Below are 23820 nucleotides of genomic sequence, written 5' to 3'. Positions count from 1 at the left end.
CTTAGGAGACTCTTCTCACGTAAGACATTCAAAATAAAGTGATGGAGGAATACTTACAAAGCAAATGGAAAGCAAAAAAAAAAAAAAGCAGGAGTTGCAATCCTAGGCTCTGATAAAACAGACTTTAAACCAACAAAGATCAAAAAAGACAAAGAAGGACATTACATAATGGTAAAGAAATCAATGTAACAAGAAGAGCTAACTATCCTAAATATATATGCGCCCAATATAGGAGCACCCCGATTCATAAAGCAAGTTCTTAGAGATTTCTTAGAGTCCTACAAAGTGACTTAGACTCCCACAGAATAATAGTGGGAGATTTTAACACCTCACTGTCAATATTAGACAGATCAACAAGAAAGAATATTAAAAAGGATATTCAGGACTTGAAAGCAAACCTGACACACATCTACAGAACTCTCTACCCTATATCAACAGAAAATACATTCTACTCAGCACCACATCATATGTATTCTAAAATTGACCACATAATTGGAAGTAAAACACTCCTCAGCAAATGCAAAAGAATGGAAATCATAATAAACAGTGTCTCAGACAAAAGTGCAATCAAATTAGAACTCAGGATTAAGAAACTCACTCAAAACTGCACAACTACATAGAAACAGAACAACCTGCTCCTGAATGACTACTGGGTAAAGCAAAATTAAAGCAGAAATAAAATAAGTTCTTTGAAACCAATGAAAACCAAGAGACAATGTACCAAAATATCTGAAACACATTTAAAGCAGTGTTTAGAGGGAAATTTATAGCACTAAATGTCCATAAGAGAAAGCAGGAATATCTAAAATTGATACCCTAACATCACCATTAAAAGAACTAGAGATGCAAGAGCAAATAAATTCAAAAGCTAGCAGAAGACAATAAATAACTAAGATCAGGGCAGGGGCTAAGGAGATAGAGAAATGAAAAACTCTTTAAAAAAATCAATGAATACAGGAGCTGATTTTTTCAGAAGATCAACATATAAGATAGACCATTAGCTGGACTAATAAAAAAGAGAGAAGAATTAAATAAACACAATAAAAAATGATAAAGGGGTATCACCACCAATCCCAGAGAAATATAAACTACCGTCAGAGAATACTATAAACATATCTATACAAATAAACTACAAAATTATAGAAGAAATGGATAAATTCCTTGATACATACACCCTTCCAAGACTAAACCAGGAAGAAGTCAAATCCCTGAAGAGACCAATAACAAGTTCTGAAATTAAGCCAGTAATTAAAGCCTACCAACCAAAAAAAAAAGTCCAGGTCCAGACAAATTCAGAGCCAAATTGTACCAGAGGTATAAAAAGGAGCTGGTACTATTTCTTCTGAAAGTATTTCAGACAATAGAAAAAGAAGGAATCCTCCCTAACTCATTTTATGAGGCCAGCATCATCCTGATACCAAAGCCCGGCAGAGACACAATAAAAAAAAGAAAATTTCAGGCCAATATCCCTGATGAACATCAAGGCAAAAATCCTCAATAAAATACTAGCAAACCAAATCCAGCAGTACATCAAAAAGCTTATCCACCACAATCAAGTCAGCTTCATCCCTGGGATGCAAGGCTGGTTCAACATATGCAAATAAATAAATATAATCTATCATATAAACAGAACCAATGACAAAACCCACATGATTATCTCAATAGATGCAGAAAAGGCCTTCGAAAAAATTCAACAGCCCTTCGTGCTAAAAAAAACTCAATAAACTAGGTACTGATGGAACATATCTCAAAATAGTAAGAACTATTTATGACAAAAGCATACCCAGTATCATACTGAAGGGCAAAAACTGGAAGTATTCCTTTGAAAAACATTACAAGACAAGGATGCCCTCTCTAACCACTTCTATTCAACATAGTATTGGAAGTTATCATCAGGGCAATCAGGCAAGAGAAAGAAATAAAGGGTATTTAAATCAGATGAGAGGAAGTCAAATTGTCACTGTTTGCAGTTGACATTATTGAATATTTAGAAGACCACACCATCTCAGCCCACAGTCTCCTTAAGCCGATAAGCAACTTCAGCAAAGTCTCAGGATGTAGAATCAAAGTGCAAAAATCACAAGCATTTCTATACACCAATAATAGACTAACAGAGTCAAATCATGAGTGAACTCCCATTCACAATTGCTACAAAGAGAATAAAACACCTAAGAATACAACTTACATGAGATGTAAAGGACCTCTTCAAGGAGAACCACTGCTCAATGAAATAAGAGAGAACACAAACAAATGGAAAAACATTCCATGCTCATGGTTAGGAAGAATCAATATTGTGAAAATGGCCATACCGTCCAAAGTAATTTCTATATTCAATGTTAACCCCGTCAAGCTACCACTGACTTTCTCCATAGAATTGGAAAAAAACTACTTTAAATTTTATATGGAACCAAAAGAGCCTGCATAGCCAATGTAATCCTAAACAAAAACAAAAATCCTGGAGGCATCATGCTACCTGACTTCTAACTATACTACAAGGCTACAATAACCAAAACAGCATGGTACGAGTAACAAAACAGATATATAGATCAATGGAACAGAAAAGAGGCCTCAGAAATAATGCCACACACCTACAACCTTCTGACCTTTGACAAACCTGACAAAAATAAGCAATAGGGAAAGGATTCCCTATTTAATAAACAGTGTTGAGAAAACTGGCTAGCCATATGCAGAAAGCTGAAACTGGATCCCTTCCTTTACAACTTACACAAAAATTAACTCAAGATGGATCAAAGATTTAAATATAAGACCTAAAACCATAAAAACCCTAAAAGAAAACCTAGGCAATACCATTTAGGACATAGGCCTGGGCAAAGACGTCATGACTAAAACACCAAAAGCAATGGCAACAAAAGCTAAAATTAGGCTTTTTCCCCACCAAAAAGTAGGCAAAGGATATGAACAGACACTTCTCAAAAGAAGACATTTATGCAGCCAACAAACACATGAAAAAAAGCTCATCATCACTGGTCATTAGAAAAATGCAAATCAAAACCACACTGAGACACCATCTCATGCCAGTTATAATGGCGATCATTAAAAAAATCAGGAGACAACAGATGCTAGAAAGGATGTGGGGAAATAGGAATGCTTTTACACTGCTGGTGGGAGTATAAATTAGTTCAACCATTGTGGAAGACGGTGTGGCGATTCCTCAAGGACGTAGAACTAGAAACACCATTTGACCTAGCAATCCCATTACTAAAGTATACACCCAAAGGATTATAAATCTTTCTACTACAAACACACATGCACATATATGTTTATTGCAGCACTGTTCCCAATAACGAAGACTTGGAAGCAATCCAAGTGCCCATCAATGATAGACTGGATAAAGAAAATGTGGCACATATATACCATGGAATACTATGCAGCCATAAAAAAGGATGAGTTCATGTCCTTTGCAGGGACAGGGATGAAACTGGAAACCATCATTCTCAGCTAACTAATATAAGAACAGAAAACCAAACACCACATGTTCTCACTTATAAATGGAAGTTGAACAATGAGAACACGTGGACACAGGGAGGGGAACATCACACACCGGGGCCTATCTGAGGGTGGGGATTAGGGGAGGGACATCATTAGAAGAAATACCTAATGTACATGACAGGTTGATGGGTGCAACAAACCACCGTGACAAGTGTATACCTATGTAATAAACTTGCACATTCTGCTCATGTACCCCAGAACTTAAAATATAATTTAAAAAAAGAAAGAAATATTTTGTTCATGGATTGAAAGAGTCAATATTGTTAAAATGTCCATACTGCCCAAAGCCATTTATAGATTCTGTGCAATCCTTATCAAAATACTAATGACATTCTTTGCATTGTTTTTAAAAATCTGAAAATCATATGGAAACACAAAAGACCCAGGGTAGCCAAAGCTATCCTGAGCAAAAAGAACAAAACTGGAGGACTCATATTACCTGACTTCAAATTAGACTACAAAGCTATAATAACCAAAACCACATGGTACTGACATAAAAACAAACACATAGGCCAATGGAACAAAACAGAGAACTCAGAACTATAGTCATATATCTACAATGAACTCACTGTTAACAAAAGTACCAAGAAAATACATTTGGGAAAAGACAGTGCCTTCAGTTAATGGTGCTGGGAAAACCAGATACACATACACAAAAGAATGAAACTAGACGCCTATCTTTTGCCATGTACAAAAGTCAAATCACAATGGATTAAATACTTAAGTCACAGACCCCAAACTATGAAGCTACTAAAAGAAAACACTGCAGAAACAATAGGACATAGGACTGGACAAAGATTTGTTGAGTAATACCCCACATGGACAGGAAACGAAAGCAAAAATGTACACATGGGATCACATCAAGCTAAAAAGCTTCTGCACAGCAAAAAGAGCAATCAGCAGAGTGAACAGACAGGGACAATATCTGCAAACTAACCATCTGACAAGAGATTAATAACCTTGTTATATATATATATATCCATATATATATATCCATATATATATATAAGGAGCTCAAACTCTATATGAAAAAAAATCTAATTAGCTGATTTTAAAAGGGACAAAAGATGTGAATACACATGTCTCAAAGGAAGACACACAAAGAAAAATAGGTATTTGAAAAGGTACTGAACATCACTGATCATCAGAGAAATGCAAATCAAAATTACTATGAGATATCAGAGAAATGGGCCAGGTGCGGTGGCTGATGCCTATAATCCCAGCACTTTGGGAGGCTGAGGCAGGTGGATCACGAGGTCAAGAGATCAAGACCATACTGATCAGCCAGGTGAAACCCTGTCTCTACTAAAAATACAAAAAAATTAGCTGGGCATGGTGATGCGCGCCTGTAGTCCCAGCTACCCAGGAGACTGAGGCAGGAGAATTGCTTGAATCCAGGAGGCAGAGGTTGCAGTGAGCCGAGATCGTGCCATTGCACTCCAGTCTGAGTAACAACAGCGAAACTCCGAAAAAAATATCAGAGAAATGTAAATCAAAATTACTAAGAGATAATATCTTATCCCAGTTAAAATGGCTTTTATCCAAAAAACAAGTAACAACAAATGCTGGCAAGGATGTAGAGAAAATGAAACTTTTTGTACACTGTTGAGGGAATGTAAATTAGTACAACCACTTTTGAGAATGGTTTGAAGATTCCTGTAAAAACTAATAATAGAGCTACCGTAAGACCTAGGAATACCACTGCTAGGTATATACCCAAAAGAAAGGAAATTAGTATTTCAATAAGGTATCTGCACTCTCTTGTTTATTACACCACTATTCTCAAGAGCCATGACTTGAAAGCAACCTAAGTGTTCATTAAGAGACAAATGGATAAAGAAAATGTAGTAAACACGCACAATGGAGTTCTATTCTCACATAAAAAAAGAATGAGATCATGTCATTTCCAACAACATGGATGGAAATGGAGGACATATTAAGTGAAATAAGCTAATCACAGAAAGACAAATTTTGCATGTTCTTATTTGTGTAAGCTCAACATTAAAACAATTGAACTCATGGAGACAGAGAGTAGCACGATGGTTAGCAGAGGCTGGAAAGCGTAGCATAGGCTGTAGGGAGAGTGAGGATTGTTACCAGGTACAAAAATATAGTTAGACTGAGTAGAATCTAGTATTTGATAGCACAACAGGATTACTACAATGAATAATGGTTTATTACACATGGTTAAATAACTAAAAGAGATCATGTATACCCCAAATATTCTGACATAATTATTATGTGCTATAAGCCTGATAAAATATCTCATGGACCCCCATAAAAGAATACACTTACTCTGTACCCATAAAATACAAAATAATAATAAATATTTTTAAAAACACTCACTAAGTTAAGACTAGAGGAAAACTTCCTCCATCTAATAAAATAACAACAACAAAACACCTCAGAGGTAATATCATACTTAACGGTGAAAGAGCAAATCTTTTGCCCCTGGAATAAGGCACAAGATATAGATATACATCCTTTTTCTATTTAACACTGTACCAGAGGTTCTATCAGAAAAATACAAAATGAAATTAAAAGCACTCAGATTAGAAAGGAAGAAATGAAACTATGTCTATTTGCAGATGTCCTGATATGATATGTAGAAAGTCTTAAGGAATTTACAAATTAAAAAATCAGAATTAGTTAACCTATTCAGTAAGGTTGCAGTATACAAGATCAGTATACAAAACTCAATTGTGTATCTATACTATACATTATAAATGAATGATATGAAATGAAAATTAAGAAACAGTTCCAATTACAATAGCATCTAAAATAATAAAATATTCAGGAATACATTTACCCAAAGAAGTGAAAATTTATACCCTGAAAGCTACAAAACAATTGAAAAAATTGAAGAAGACCTAAATAAATGGAAAACATCACATGTTCATGGATCAGGAGACTTAATATTATTGAGATGATAACATTCCCCAAACTGATCTACTGATTCAAGGCAATCTCTATTCAACTCTCAGATGGCTTTTTTGGCCAGAGGAGAAAAGATAATTCTAAGATTCATTTGAAAATTTAACAGACCCAGAATAGCTGGTCTAGAAAAAGAATAAATATGGAGGACACATAAACCTCAATTTCAAAACTTGCTACAAAGCTGCAACAATGAAGAGAGTGTGGCACAGGCAGGATAGATGTATAGATCAAATAAACAGAACTGAGGTCCAGAAATAAACCCTTATATTTACAGTCAACTGATATTCAATAATGGTATCAAGACAATTCAGTGGGTAAAAAAGAATTTTCTTCAGCAAATGGTGCTGAAACAACTAAATAACACATACAAAAGCATGACGTTAGGCCTGCTTACACCATATTCAAAGGTTAACTCGTTAACTCAAAATGTATCGAAGAAGTAAATGTAAGATATAAAACTATAAAACTCCCAGAACAAAATAAAGGTGTCAATCTTCATAATCTTGGATTAGCAATGGTTTCTTAGATATATCAAAATGACGAGCAACACCAAAAAAAGGTAAATAAAATGTTATCAAAATTAAAAACTGGTATTTTTAAGAACACCATCAAGAGAGTAAAAAATAACAAAGAATTTAAGAAAAAATAGTTTCAATGTATATAACTGATAAAGAATGTGGATCCAGTATATACACAAAGGACTTTAATAGACATTTCTCCAAAGATAATAATAAATGAAAAGATGCTCATCATCATTTGCCATCAGGAAAATGCAAATCAGAACCACAATGATTCCAGACCAGCATGGCCAACATAGCAAAACCCCATCTCTACTAAAAATACAAAAATTATCCACACACAGTGGCATGCACCTGTAGTCCCAGCTACTTGGAAGGCTAAGGCAGGAGAATAGCTTGAACCCAGGAGACAGAGTTTGCAGTGAGCTGAGATCATGCCACTGTACTCCAACCTGGGTGACAGAGCAAGACTCCAAACAAACAAATGAACAAACAAAAAATCCTAGTGAGATATCACTTCACATCCATGAGGTGGCTATAACAAAAAGGGTAAACAATTACAAGTATTAGTGAGAGCATGGAAAAAAATCAAAGCCCTTAAACATAGTGTCTGAATGAAAAATGGTACATCTGCTTTGGAAAATAGTCTGGCAGTTCCTCAAAAGCTTAAAAACAGTTACCATATGACCCAATAACCTCACTCCTAAGTATATAAGCAAGAGAAATGAAAATATATGGACATGTAGGAAAGAAAAAGTAGTATATTTTCCTTTACCCATGGCAAGGTTCGTGGCTGACATCCCAGTAATAAAAGACAAATTATTAAGAGAAAAATACAACTAATTTATTTAACCAAAGTTTTAAATGACACAGTAGATATCAGAAATGGAGACCCAAACAGGAAAAACTGTGTATTTCTATGGAGAGTCATGTAAAACTGTGACTGGAGGACAACGGCATATGATCCTCTGGTAAAGTAAACTTATTAGAAAGGACTGTTTGTTCAGATCCTTCTTAGACTCTAGGTACAAGAAAGGACCTCTCTGAATGAGGGTTGTAAGATCCACTTTCCGGAAAGGTAGCAGTGAGAATTCTTTTATGACCATGCAGAAAGCTGAAGATCAGTGAACAATCTTGCTGCTTCTGTGGGTATTGAGTAAATGATGTGGACCATCACACCCAAAAATAAATCATAATTAGATTAAAGACTTTGGGGGTGAGGAAAGCTTTATCATATAAAACTTTTAAAGCAAAAACATTTGAGAAGAAAATAATAAAATGATTACCAAAATTCACAAACTTTTGAAAGTCTAGTTTCCTTATTCAAGGTATGTAGAACAGAAGGTATTTATAAGATACAAAGTACTAATATCCAAAATAAATAGTGAATGCCCAAAAAGCAATTAAGAAAAAGACAATAACCCTACCAGAAAAAAAAAATTACACAACTACAAGTCGCAGCAAATCCCAGAGCTGATTACTCAAATAAAATAAATAAGGAAATAAAAATTACCACCAAATAATTATGAAGCTGTGAGTTAACACATCTCTAAATTGTTTAAACCTTGCATAGAAGCAGAAACTGACACAAAAATTAAGAAAATGCACCAGAATTCAATTATCTCAATGGCTCAGTCATCCCATGATTGTGCACTAATAGACTTAAGTAATCTACAAAAGGTGTATACACCGAGAAAGATATATCCTTCTCCCCTAACTTAAATATTCTTGCACACATGCACATACACAACCGTACATCCATACATATTACCATTGTCCCTCAGTATCCCTGGAGGATTGAATCCAGGACTCTCCACAGATACCAAAATCCATGGATATCTCTGATATAAAACAGCACAGTATTTGTGAATACCCTACACACATCTTCCAATATACTTTAAATCATCTCTAGATTACTTAAAATACCAAATGTAATATAAACAGTTATAATGTATTTTTTACTTGTATCATTTATTATTATATTGTTACTTTTAATTGTTTTTTTTTTCTGAATACTTTGATCCACCCATGCAGAACCTGCAGATACATATGGTCAACTGCTTATAGTTGGTGAATAGCTGTGTGTGTGTGAGTGTGTGTGTGAGTGTTTTCTTTTTAGGGGCATATGCATAGGGAGACCACCATACTTATTAGTACTAAAATCTGTGCCTGGCCTTTTCAACAAAACCTATTATTTAAAAAAAAGCATATAATTTAATGAGAAAAGAAATTAACAAAAACCTCTAAAGACAAAGAGAATGCCATAAAAGTATTATTTTGAAATATACTAATCAAAAAAATGTAACTGCCTCACTTGACTAGCCTTTAAAAAAGGATTATAAAAAAAGATTATAAAGCTTGATTGTAACCTTTATCTTCTATAAAAATAAAATTTTCCCATAAATAAGGCCCTTTAAAGTCAAAGAAAGCACCATCATAGAACCACATATTTGTATTGTTTAACTGCTTAGTATTTTTTTACAGTTTATATTTTAAAGGAGCTAGAAAATAGTCTTAAAAACCATATTGCAATAAATTCTAGCTATATTTGTAAGCTTAAGCCTTAAGTGAAAAAGTTAAAACCCATGATTCTAAGTATGTTTTTTGAAAACACATTTTATTTCAAAATGCAATAGCCTTTATTTTTTAATGATTACATTTTAGGATAACCATTTGAAGTCAGTTTCCTGCTTTGCAACATCAATTTTTAAAAAGCTATGGGTCTTAAGTGAAAGAATATAAATTAATGCTAGGCCCCACTGGTGGATTTGAATATATAACTTGTTATTTAAAGAAAATAACATGTATTAAACTTCCTAGAAAAAGTTAGATTCAAAAGAGGAATCTGGATTCCATTCCCATTGTATACCTTTATTTTTGCATCAGTGCTATATTTTTCTTTTCTCCAATGTGCTTCCTGCTTCCTCAGTTTATCCAGGTCATTTAGCAGGTCAGCACAGCGGGTACTTAATTTCTGGTTTTCCTCCTCCAGATTTTTTATAACTAGTCTGTTTTGCTCTTCTTTGTTCTGTACACACTCCTTAGTGTCCTGTAGAACAGTACCACAAGGGCAAATAAACAAAACAAAACCAAAAAAACCCCAAAAAATGGTGAGAACTAATCAGCAAATACAAACTGTGCAGTTTTACCCTCACAGCAGCTTCTTCTATATTTGATAGCCAAGGTCACCTGTGTACTTTTATGGGCTCTTTTCATGCAGGTGGATGGGTCATATTTTTTCACTGGATGACAGCTTTGATGAGTACACATTTGCAAAGAGCCCATTAATTGATCAAGCTGCCTTTGATGCTGTCCCCAGCTATTTTTGAGACCCATACAGACATATCCTCCCAGACCTGGGTTTTATCAATTAATAATGCCAGTCCCAATCAGAATCTAATTACAAGAAGCCACATATTCAACACTCCTGCTTTCTTAGCTCCATTTCCATCATTAACTATTTATCTAAAAGTTATAAAGCTTGGAGTTCTAGCTTTAAAGCATCCTTATCAGAGTTTTTGCATGTGAGAAAGCTGTATGGTACAGCAGGGCCTAAGGCAATTTTTCCTCCAAACCTGTCACTTCCTGTGCCACAAAGGCTAACAAAGCTTAAAGCAGAACTTCAAAGCAACAGTCCCACAAAACTATGTACAACTCAACACACCTTAATTTCTTGACTTTTATCTTTAAATTTCTTCTCCAACTCACTGAATTCTTTCCTTAAGAAAGCATTTTCTTCATCTACTGCAGTCTTGCGTTTCACAAGGTCATTTATTTCCTGTTTCAGTAGTAATTCTGTCTGTGGAAAAAAAATTAAATTACTGATGAGCTATTATTTCTAAGAAAATAAATACTTTATTTTAAAGGTTTTAGATTTTGATTTGCTAATGTTAGGATTAACTAGCTTTCAAAATAATGTCTATCACCACAATTCTCATTTCCTATGATATGCCCATTAATTTTTAACTAAAATGTGCAAGTACAGGGCCTATTTGGGTTGAAGAACACATAAAAATTGAACACTAAATATTAAGCCACACTCAGAAAGCAAGCTTTCAGAATTCATGTGTGTAACAGAGAAAAACAAGATTTTTTACAAAACATTCTAATTAAAGAAAATATATTTATAGCTAACATAATTCCTTATTATTTTATTTGAATGTCATTTAGAAGAAACTTTTCTGAAAAACTATGATTTTGTGAAAGCATAAATCACTTTAAAAATCTTTTAATGGGAAGTTATTCTGTAGACAGAATATTTAGAATGTTAAGACTGCCATAATTTTTAACTGAACATCCTTTTCGCCTGTGAGATACCTAACTTACATCTATGAGGTAGATGTACCCATGACTCAATTTTTACCTTCCCTTGTTTCTCCATATATCTTTTCTCTCAAAAACTGTAGTACCTCTCTTGGCTGCTAATCCTACCTCTGTCTGAAAGACTATCCAATCTATAATCCAGCCCTCACCTTCCCAATCACCAGTCTCATACTTCCAGCTATACAAGACCTTCCCCTTTGGACTGTCTACTACCTCAAACTAACTTGTTAAAAATGAAATCCATATCCTGATTTTATCTCTTTCCTAAACTTCTTCAACTTTTATCAATCCATCCATTCTTTCAACTAACATTTATTAAGCACATACTATCCAGCCTGATGCAATTATTGGAAGCCTCCAAGTCAGACTCAATAACACCATTTGTCTGTCAACCAAGAAAGAGACACATCAAGATGGAAACACATTTTTTTAAGTATTACACTCAGTAGACTTTATTCCATCTCTGAGCTATCATTGATGCTGATCCCTAAATATCAATTTATTTTATACTCTCATATTTCCTCTTTATCAAATTGTCTCCAAAGGACTTGGAAATAAACCAAAAATGAGGAGAAGATTCAGAAACAGAATGAAAAATGGATTGAGTTTTAGGAATAAAGTGAAAATATATCCAATATTATATTTTATTTATTTCATTTTTTTAGAGACAGGGTCTCACTCTGTTATGTCACACAGTCAGGAGTGCAGGGGAACAATCATGGCTCACTGCAGCCTGGAACTCCTGGGATCCTCCCACCTCAAACTCCTAAGTAGCTAGGACCATAGGTATGTGTCACCAACCCAGATAATTTTTAATTTTCTTCGTAGAGACAAGGTCTCACTACATTGCCTTCTCAAACTCCTGGACTCAAGCAGTCTTCCCAGCTCAGCCTGCTGAGTTAACCCGAATACTCTAATTTTTAAAGGTATAATACTATTGATTTATTATACTTAAAAGAAATAAAAGGAGTGGGCCCTGTACATACCAACATTCAGCAAGGAAACAAAATTGTATCATTATCTTTGATATCTCATGTATATCCCTTTATCCTCTAATACCTCCTATTCCCTCCAACAATAAGCATTATCCTGAAACCCTGATTCTTATCTTTGTCTTGCTTTTCTTTATAGTTCAGAGACAGATATATGTCCCTATTTAAAATACTGTATATAATTTTGCTTATTTTTAAATTTAAGTTAAATCATACTATACATATTATACAGCTTATTTTTGCTCAATGTATGTTCCCAAATTTATTCATAATAATAAATGCAACTGTAGATCAACTACCTTCATATATAGTATTAGTCCATCAGAAAAATATGCTATATTTATCCATCTTTTATCGGTGTGTATTTCAGCTGTTTCCCATTTAAGGTAAAGGGGTATAGAAACAATGCTGCTATGAACACTCTTAAGCATGATTCCAAGTATTCATGACCAAGAATTTCTCCCAGGCAGTGTTTTTCACACTGCAGATTACCATCTAGTAATGGGTCATTAAATCAGTTTAGTTACCATAATCAGTATTTTTTTAATGTAATATACAACAGAAAGTATCAAGTTAATAGCCACACATTCTGAGCAAAGAAACTATAGTTACAGGAATAAACTTATGAAACAGACATGCTTTATAATTATTTTCTAAATTCTTATGTTTAAGATTTTTATTGTATTTAAATATTAGTAAACTCACATTTGATATAAACATTTGCATATGTTTATCTTAATTATACATAGTAAAAATAACTTATATGAAATTTTTATTTCATGTGTGTTTACTGGGTCATGAAGTAGAATGTACTTTTTTCAGTGTGAGGGTCATATTAATAAAAGTATGAAGAACACTTCGCTGGATTATATCCACTTAGAGTGAAATTGCTAAGTCAACGATTATTTGCACTTCAAGAGTTTTCATTACTCTACCTCCCTACCAACAGTTAACTCTCAGGGTTGGAAATTTTTTTTAATCCAGTAAGTACAAATGGCATCTCAGTTTTAACTTTTATGTCCTGTTTTCATTACTAGGCCATATCAAAATGTGCCTGACATCAATCAAGTAACATAAAAATAGATGCATAAAAATGGCTCATCCACAATTTATAATCAATTTTTCTACTCTCAGCTAAGTCTTATGCCCCTTTAAGATTCCATTTCCAGCTCCTCAATAAAAGTTTCCCTTACTGAATCCCAGTATTTTGTAATTCTTGCCATTTCTAAATTTTTATATTATCTATATTGTTCATTTGATACATAACAAACTACCTAGTGTTGCTAACTATCTATCTACTCATAATATCTTCCAAACTAGATTGTTAAGTGTTTACAGATGAGATTGACACTAAATAATAAATTCAATAATATAAGCATTAAAACTGTTTGTAAAAGACCCATAAGCCTATGCTTTGAAGGAGAAATGACAAAAATTGAGCATCTCTTGTCTATTCGGGAAATTAAACTCTAGGAAGGAGAGAACACTGACCAATTGACAAGTTTTAAAAGGATTTTCCCACTAAAGTGAACTAAATTTAATAGGCACTGACAACATAAATGATATCAATAGTGAGTCCTTTCATGAAAATTATTTAATAAATTAGATTTGGGCACTTGCGTTAACTTAGAATAGTAATTCAAAAGGACAAACACAGACTCAGTTTGTAAATTTAAAAGCGTAATAAGAAAAAAACTTTAACTACAACTATCATATTCTGAGAATTAGTTTACATTGCATAATATAGTTTCTTGTATCACAAAATCATTAAAGTAATAAGTTAGACAAAGATTCTTTCCCAATACAAGAGCACTGATAAACTCTAAAAAAGTGTAAAAGTTTGTATAAATCAACACAATTTCCTAATAAAATATGTCCTCGATAATCTAAATAATGAAAGCACAGATATATACAGTTAAAGTTCATTTTAAAATTTAGCTTTATTAATATTTTTCAACAAAACTTTCTGAACAGAGGTAGGTAAATTCTTATTAGTCTGGCTTGAGTTAATATTAAAATAGTAAACACAACTCAAAGGAACCATAAAGCAATAAGGGGTGACAAGAGAGAATGTCTGGAAAAAATAATTTATTACAGATAAGCCATGAAATGAATAATTCAAATAATGGTCAAGAGAAGTCTATAGAGTAACAAGAGAATAATAGCAAGTATGAAGCAGGGATAAAAATGTGTAGGGGGTGGCAAAGGAGCATAAGGCCCAAACTGTTAGGCAATACTTCAGCATAGTTAATTTATTATTTATACCGACCTATTTTCAAAATGGACATGAAAGTTTTAACAAAAAAAGTAAACAAAGCAGTAATTAAACCACAATTTAACTAAAACAGTGATAAGTGGAGAAAAATGAAGGGATAAAAAAAGCAACTGCAATTAGGAAATGAAACTTTTGAGCTTCCTAGAAGGTAAGGAAAAAAGGAAACATAATGTTAAAAAGCAATCATCATCTAATTAAATACAGTATACTAGACTATCATAAGTCATGCTATTAAGCACAATACTAGAAGGGAAATGTACTACATTATTTTATAACAGTGACAAAGCTAAAACATAGTCTTACCAAAAGAAAAAACATGGCAATTCTTTACACTAATAATTATTAGATTGCACTCTATGAAAGACTTTCTCCAATCAGCTAAAAAAAAGTGTGTAACTTTGTAGTAATTTCATAGATATAGAAGATTTAAATAAGCTAAAGGATTTGTCATTCTAATTCTTACTCTATCTTATAGCTATTAAACTTGAAAATTAGGAGCTATTTAATATTTTTCAGTGGAACAACAAAAATTCAATGGCGTGACTTCTGGTTAACAGTCCAGCATATAAGGAACTTGGAAGTCATCTTTCCCATTTACACAATAAGAAAAAAAGCTAAACAAACTGAAAATCAACAACTCTTTTTAGATCCACTAGGGAACCGAGATTATCCAGCAAGCCAATGCCCCCAAAATTGAAAAGACAGACAGGCAAATAGAATAACAACTTAATGGAACAGATGCCCAGGAGAAAATGTTTCCACAGGAGCTAGCACCAGAGGGGAGAAACAAAACTCATTCTGTAATTAATGAATTGTTAGAAGATCAATATGGACAAGTCTGAGAGTTTAAAATTCAAGGATGGCCCAGTCATCATCAGGCAAAGGAGGCAAACAGCACTCAGAGGAACCATCAAATAGTAAGAGGTGACACATTTTCATAAATTTAACCTACTGGACCCCTGTCATGTTGTCACAAGGAAGATGGGACAATAATTCCTTCCTGTTTCCAATATGTGGGGGGAGAAAGTAACCATCTTTAAACACACTGAGACTATTCTTTTCTTTTTACCAATGTCTGCCAAGAAAACCTATTTTACCAGAGCCCAGACTCATGGGATTTTACTTGAGCCTAACTAACCAACTTGGGGAAGGGAAATACCCAAATCTAGCACCTTCTAGCCTTCCTATCTCTCCTAAGGGGGTAAGGGGAGGGGGGAGACAAAAAAAAACTGAGAAGAATTTAGAAGGTCACAGTCCAGAAGCACAGCCCCCCAAAAGACTGAAACCCAAACATAACACTACAGACCGCTTCCTCTCCTCCTCCAACACCCTACCACCATATCAATAGGATTATTGTATAATCAGTAAGTTTGACCAAAAAAATGCAGTTTAAATAGCAACTATTAAATTAAACTGCCTCTGTAGGTAGCTAACTATAACCTAACAATATGTAAACAAGCACAACCCTACTTGAGAGTATATTCTTGTATAGTAGCCGAGTCTCAGCCTATTACAGCAGCCAAGCATTCAGTCAATCACAAGTGCAAATTGCCAAAACATGTCCAAATAAGGCAAACACCAAACTGTAACCAATCTGGCTATTTCTGTTTCTCACTTCCATTCTCTGGCTATACATAGTCCCAGGCCATACTGTGGAGCAGAGCTCTCTGAACCACTTTTGGTCCTGAGTGGTACCAAACTCAAGAATTCTTTTATAGCTCAATTAAACTACATTGAATTTAATTTGTGTAAAGTTTTTCTTTTTAAGAAAACAGAAAGAACTATGCATATCAAGGATATTTACAAAGTATCTACAAAAATTGAAATTAAAAAACAAGAATACCAAACTTTTGCCTCTAACTCATACCATAGCAAACAATGGACACAGTGTAATCTCTAGGCAGATAAACCTAAAACCTATTTACCCCAGCTCCTTTTACCCATTTGGTTAATTTTATATGTCAATTTGGCTAAGCTACCCATGGTACACAGGTTCTTATCTAACATCAGTCTAGATGTTATTTATTGTGAAAGTATTCTTTAGATGTGGTTAACATTTAAACTAATGGACTTTGAAAAAAGCAGATTACCCTTCATAATATGGGCTGGCCTCACCCAATCATTTGAAGGGTTCAAGAAAATACTATCATCCACAGAGGAGGAAGAAATTCTACCTCCAGACTACCATAGGATTTGCAGTGTAACATGAACTCTTCCCTAGATCTCCATTCTGCCAAACTGCCCTGCAGAGTTACTTGCCAGCCCACAACTGTGTGAGCTATTACTTAAAATCAATCAGTCAATCAATCTATCCCTGTCTTTCCCTACCCCATAATGTCACATTTCTTCACTCATTTCCATTACATTGTCAGAATTCAATGATCTCTTAAAATTTCATATGCCATTCCCCTTGTATTGCTTTCTAAAATTGATTCAAAAATTTCATGACTACTGAATGTAATATCTTTTTCAAAAACCTATTCCAGTTTTTGTAGCATTTTACAACAATGACAACCTTTTGCTTCTTGAAACTCTCTTTTCTCAATTTATGAGACACTGCATTGTACTCTCTCCTTACTTCCCTAAAGTCTTTCCATCTCTTTTACTAAAATTTTCCCTTCCTCATAAAAAATATCAGCAAATATCTTGTTCTCAAAATTCTCACTGCTTAAAATCTTCTCTCTAATTAAACCATTATATACCCACATCTCCAGGTCAAAACTCCATTCATGCTTCCAACAGTTTGCTAAAAATCTCTAACTGGAATTCCCGTCAACACCTAAAACACAAACTATCTAAAGGAAGCTCAAAACTTTACCTTCAAAACAATTTTACTTCCTGTAAATAACCCTCTTTTTGATAATAATCCCACTGTTCTCCTGGTTTCTCTAATTGAAAACCTAAGAGTGATTTTCAAAATGACTATCAAGTCCTTACAGTTCCATTTACATACCTTTAATTCCTGCCAACCTAATAATTCCAGTCCATGTCAGTGGACTCGATGATGAAATAACTATTAATAATTAGGCGCTGGGTATATAGTTGTCTGTATGAGACTGACAAGTGGATGAGAGAGAAATAGACTCTGCCCTCATAGAAAACACAAAGTAGTGTAGGAGAATATGGCTATTTCCACCTCACTTCTATCTTCACCTAATCATCAAAGAGATTTAAAAAGCATTAAAGGCAAGAAATGTAACTCTGAATGTTCTACTATACCATCACAGGATAATACATACATTTAATACAACATTTTGTTAAACTTAACTGAAAATACACCTTGTGGAAACTTATAACCATCATTACACAAAAATGAAATAATTAAACCTAAAGAAATTTGGGTCCCTACAAAGGAAATAATTTATCTTATGGAAGTTTAATATGTTATACATAAGCTATGTGATTTCACTCAAAAAGATAAGTAATGAAATAATCTCTACTCAAGGATGCAGAAGTAAACAAGGAACTTAGCAAATAAAAGGGGAATATATATTTTCATTGAAAAAAGGCAACATTTTCTAAGGGTATGCTATAGTTATCCGAAGATGGTAAACTGAAAAGCATTCATTAGAGTGTTGCAAACTTAATGCCTAAGGATATTAAAAAGAGTGCCAAAACCCATTTTCCTTCTCTAACGGAATAGAGGTGTAACTGAGGAAAACATTTTCCCAAATCACCTGAATCTTGGAGTGGACAAATTTTTTCAGGTAAAATGTGAATACAAATGATGTCGGCCACATCTGGGTCATAAGGTTGTACTTACTAAGCAGCTTAGCCTAATCCAATTAATATACCAGGCACATGACAGTATTTACCTATTTTAGAGAATATATTAATATTGTTTAATACTTGGGTGGTAAATACAACTGTTTGTTTCCAGAACAAACTGACTAAAATGTTATTCTTATCATTATAGTACCAATTATGACATTTTCTATAAGACAAACTCAACTTTGGAAAAGGTATAAATTTCACATTTATATGTTATATTGGAATCACTATTCATTTTTAGAAAGAACTGAGGTGGATGTAGGGAATAGAACTTTTAGTCCGTTCATAAAACAGCTTTATAACAACAACTGACCCTAGATCAAAGTTCTCATGACCCTTTAATTGGCTAGAAATGAAAATAAATTCAAATGTCAAAAAAGCATAGTTGCCACAAAGGTACCTCCAAAGAAAAATTATAGTTAATTTGCTCCATAAAGAGCAATTGGGTATAAAATGAATTTAAATATTATATAACAATATTAGCCACTCTTAAATTTCTTTTACTTCTTTTTAAAGATGTTTATATCTTGAAAATTCTTCCAGGAAGCATGGTCACATGTACTTTTGTAGTAATTATATACTGAATATATACAATCACACATGATTTTACATATTACATATACATATAATTATATGTAATTGTGTAATTTACTGATTAAACATAAGACATAGGATTGTACTTGATATCGTTTGAATAGTTGCCCCTGACCAAATCTCACAATGAACTGTAATCCCCAAAGCTGAAATTGGGGGCTGGTGAGAGATATTTGGGGGTGGATCCATCAAGGCTTAGTGCTGACTTTACATAGTGAGTGAGTTTTCATGAGTTCCCGTTGTTTAAGAGTGTGTGGCACCTCTCTCACCATGCCCTGTCTCTCTCTCTTGCTCCTGCTATAATCATGAGGTGTATACTCTTGCTTTGCTTTCTGACATGAGTAAAGCTCCTTGAGGCCTCCCCAGAAGCAGAAACTGCTATGCTTCCTGTACCATCTGCAGAACCATAAGCCAATGAAACTTTTTTCTTATTAATTACCCAGTCTCAGGTATTTCTTCATAGCACTGGAATAGCCTAATACAGCACTAATACAAAAATACAAGTTTTTTAAAGTATACATATTATCATCTCAATTTTTATCTCTTCTAGACATTCTGAAAATTTACAAGTTTAAGAAGTAAACAGTATCTCAACCAGATACTATTATAAAACTGTAACATCAGATAGAGTTAAAGCCTATTAATTCAGAAAACAAATAACAGGGTACAAGCAAAGTATTAATAATAAAGAATAATCTTACTAGTGATTTCGAAATAGTAATGCTTTAACATAAGAACCCTGATAGTCTCCATAAACACTACTGCAAAAACATAAAAATAATTTTCAAGATCTACTACCCAAAACAAATATAATAATTTCCAATATTTTTATTGTAACACCAACCTGTTCAAATTCTTGTATTTTGGCGTCCTTGACTTGTAGAATTTCTAGAACTTTTCTGTCTTTAGCTTCAGATTTCTGTTTTTCTCTAGATACAAAAATATATAGAGTTTATTAGTCATAATTGGTAGCTAATACTTTAAATTTTCATATCCCAAATACAAATATCACTTTAAAATATAGAAAAAAGACAAGTTTGAAACAAAATGAAATGGCCAGGTGAAAAAGGAATGTGAATTGTACAAGATAAGTAGATGCAGTGATATTGACAAGTGATTAAATTTTGGATATTTTAAAGGTAGCACTAACAGGATTATTTGATAGAAAAGTCAGGAATGTCTCCAAAGCTTTTCCCTATACAACTGGAAGAATGGAGTAAACATTATCTAAGATATGGAAAGAAAACTGTCGGACACAAGGATTTCAAATATGGACATACTAAGTTTGAGATGCCTAATCAACATCCAAAAGGAGTAGGCAGTTGGATTAAAAAGTCTGGAATCAGTAAAAAATTAAGGCTGAAGATACAAATTTAGGAGTCATCCAAGTACAGTAGTTCTCCCTTACCCTCAGTTTCACTTTCCATGGTTTCAGATACTAGCAGTCAACTGTGATCCAAAAATATTACATAAGAAGTTCCAGAAATAAACAATCCATAAACTTTATACTGCAGTGCAGTTCTGAGTGCATGATAAAATCTTGCACTGTCCAACTCTGACTCACATAGGACGTGAATCATCCCTTTGTCAAAAGTATCCATGCTATAAACACTACCTGCCCATTACTGTGTGGGAAAAATCATAGTGTACATAGGGTTCAGTACTGTCCATGATTTCAGGTATCCACTGGGAGCTTTGGAACATATTCTCCATGGATAAGGCAGATTACTGTGTTTTTAAGACCATAAGAGTAGATAGGTTTGCGTAGGGAGTGATTTTAGATAAAGAAGTATGAGGATTGAGTCCTGGAACATTTCAACATTTATAGTTTATTAAGATAAGATAAGGAAAAAACATCACATGAAACTAAGAAGGATAAGCCAGTAATTTGAGAGGAGAATTAAGAGAAAGAGCTAATAGAAGCTAGTAGAAAGGAATGATCAAGGGTATCAATTGCTACAAACACACTAAAAAAAGTAAAGATGGAGAAATGACTGCTGGATTTAGCAATACTAATGTATGAATCTGTTTTACACTGCCGATAAAGACATACCTGAAACTGGGAACAAAAAGAGGTTTAATTGGACTTACAGTTCCATATAGCTGGGGAAGCCTCAGAATCGTGGCAGGAGGTAAAAGGCACTTCTTATATGGCAGCAGCAAGAGAAAATGAGGACGATGTAAAAGCTGAAACCCTTGATAAAACCATTAGATCTCATGAGACTTATTCTGTACCACGAAAACAGTATGGGGAAACCACCCCCATGGTTCAAATTCCCACCCACTAGGTCCCTTCCATAACACATGAGTATTATGGAAGTACAACTGAAGATAAGATGTGGGTGGGAACATAGAGCCAAACTGTATCAATTAAGGTCAGTAGTGATATCTTAACAAGAACTATTTTAGGAGGATGGTGATTACAAAGCCTAATTAGAGAAAGTTCAAGTAAGAAAGAAAAACACAGAAATACTGAAAAGTATTCTTCAGAGGAATTTTGCATAGAAAGGAGCAGAGAAATGGCAGAGTACTTCAAGAGAAACATGAGATCACCAGAGTTTTTTTTTTTTTAACATGGGAGATAAGACAGCCTTGTGTGTATACTGATAGGAATTATCCAGGGCAGTGAGAGACACTGATGATGAATGAGAGAGAGAGAACTGCAGTCCAACGTCTTTGAATCCTTGAGGCTTGAAGGATACACACAGCTTGTTTGGCTTTAGATAAATATAAATAGTTCTTCCAAAGAAATTAAAAGAGAGAACATGAGAACAGAATCAAATATGTTGGAAGATATACTTAGGGGAAGGAATAAAAGCTCCCTTCAAAGAGTTTCCATTTTCTCAATGGTATATAAAAGCAAGGGTATCCAACAGCTGAAAGGAAGAATGGGAAGAGAAGTGTTGGAAGTTGAGAAGAGAGGAAACAAGAAACTGAGATAGTAAGTGGGCCAGGAAAAAGTAGGATTATGACCAGGCAGTACTAAAGACCACTTAAAATTAGTAGTCATAAATTAATGTAAGATCATTGTCATCATGGTTCAGGGTTTTTCTCAAGTCAAGTTTAGCCCTTTGGAGGTAGGCAGACAAAAGGTGGAGAACTGGAAAAAACCACATTGGAAATTTTACAAACATATACATTACGATGATTTATTCTTCTCATTTGCACTTTATCTTGCTTTATTATTTTATTTCCTACTTACCATACATTAATAGCACATTTAATACAAAATTGCAATCCATTGTGTACAACTAGGACTTCTTTTGTTTCTTGTATTAATAATAAAATATACTTTCAAAAGTTGATTAATTTCTACCCCTTTTTATTTTCTGTTTTGCCATTGTCTATCAGTATATCTGCCATTTTATATTTTAGTGTGTTTATTGATTTATACAACTATTTTATGTTAAAAATATATGCACTTGGCCTATAATTTGTCACTAATATATTACCTCAAATTACTTACCATTATAAAATCATAAGTACTGCAAAAACATACTAAATCTATTAGAGGTATATACATTAAGAGGAAAATAGCCAGAGACCAAAAGGTAGGGCATGATAGGGTTTACCCAGGGACAAAGACCCAGATCATGAAAGTTAAAGCATTAATTACAGTCAGATATTTCCTCTGTAAGTTCCTTTCTGGATGTACCATGAATCTACTTTTAACTGTCCAGGAATTAGTTTAATGTATAAGTTTACAAAGGAATATAAATCATTCCATATAAAGACATATGCACCCATATATTCACTGCAGCACTATTTACAAGAGCAAAACATGGAATCAACAGAAATGCCCACCAATGATGGACTGGATAAAGAAAACATGGTACATATGGAATACTACAAAGCCACAAAAAGGAACAAGATCATATCCTTTGCAGGGACATGGATGGAGCTGGAGGCCATTGTCCTCAGAAAACTAATGCAGGTATAGAAAACCTAATATACCACATGTTCTCACCTATAAATGGGAGCTAAATGATGAAAAACATGGCCAAATAGAGGGGAACAACACACATTAGGTCCCATTGGAGGGAAGAGGATTGGAGGAGGAAGAAGATCAGGAAAAATAACCAGTGGGTACTAGGCTTAATACCTGGGTGATAAATTGTATAACCAATCCCCATGACACAAATTTACCTATGTTACAAACCTGCACATGTACCCCTAAACTTAAAATAAATGTTAAAAACAAATTGTAGGTTTAGTCTTTATAATCCCCTCTTCTATAATAAGCCTAAGATCCCCACTAATAAGGATAGGGATAATACTAGATTATGTGCCACCAAACCCAAACAAAAGCATTATTACAGCTTCCAAATGAGCTTGATACTAGGTTGATTCTCTCCTACAACACAAGTATGTCACATACACATACTCACAGTCTAACTAGTGGTAGGTTGCAGAGTACTAGCGTCATCAGCCCCTAGGTTAGAAATGCATGTTCTTCAGCCCAATCCAGACACATTGAATCAAGAACTCTAATGGTCGGGGGCCCAGCAATCGGTTTAACAAGGTTCTATGGACTGAAGGTTTGTGTCTCCTCAAAATTAATACACTGATGCCCTAATAACCAATGTGATAGTATTTGGAGGTAGGGCCTGTGGGAGGCAATTAGGGTCTTGAGGATTACTCCCTCATGAATGGGAGTAGCACCTTTATGAGAAGGGACACTAGAGAGAGGATCTCTCTCTGCCATATGAGGATGCAACAGCAGCCATCTGCAAAGAGCCCTCACCGGAAATCACATCAGTTGGCACTTTAATTTTGTACTTCTCAGCCTCTGGAACTATAAGAATAAATACTTAAGCCACCGAGGATTGTTTTAGCAGCCAGAACTGATTAAGACACAAGATCTCAAGCAATTCTGATGTATGCTAAAGTGTGAGAGTCA

At 34.1% G+C, this 23820-nt stretch overlaps 1 protein-coding gene across 12 annotated transcripts in view; it reads right to left on the bottom strand.

The window, feature by feature from the left end:
* Window positions 1–23820, bottom strand: part of CNTLN (centlein) — a 329556-nt gene that overhangs the window by 234052 nt on the left and 71684 nt on the right. For all 12 annotated transcript variants that reach the window (XR_013534372.1, XR_008481669.2, XM_054256412.2 and 9 more), the window contains exons 3-5: window positions 19765–19849; window positions 10630–10764; window positions 9835–10014 (exon numbers count right to left, since the gene is read on the bottom strand). Coding sequence is in view for 10 of the 12 variants with exons in the window: in XM_054256412.2 (XP_054112387.2) it covers window positions 9835–10014; window positions 10630–10764; window positions 19765–19849 (400 nt within the window). In the remaining 2 variants the exon portion in view is untranslated. The remainder of the gene's footprint in view (window positions 1–9834; window positions 10015–10629; window positions 10765–19764; window positions 19850–23820) is intronic.

This window comes from Callithrix jacchus, chromosome 1 (assembly GCF_049354715.1).
Source record: "Callithrix jacchus isolate 240 chromosome 1, calJac240_pri, whole genome shotgun sequence".
In the NCBI taxonomy this organism is placed as follows: Eukaryota; Metazoa; Chordata; class Mammalia; order Primates; family Cebidae; genus Callithrix; species Callithrix jacchus.
This window is presented reverse-complemented; position numbering and strand designations above follow the sequence as displayed.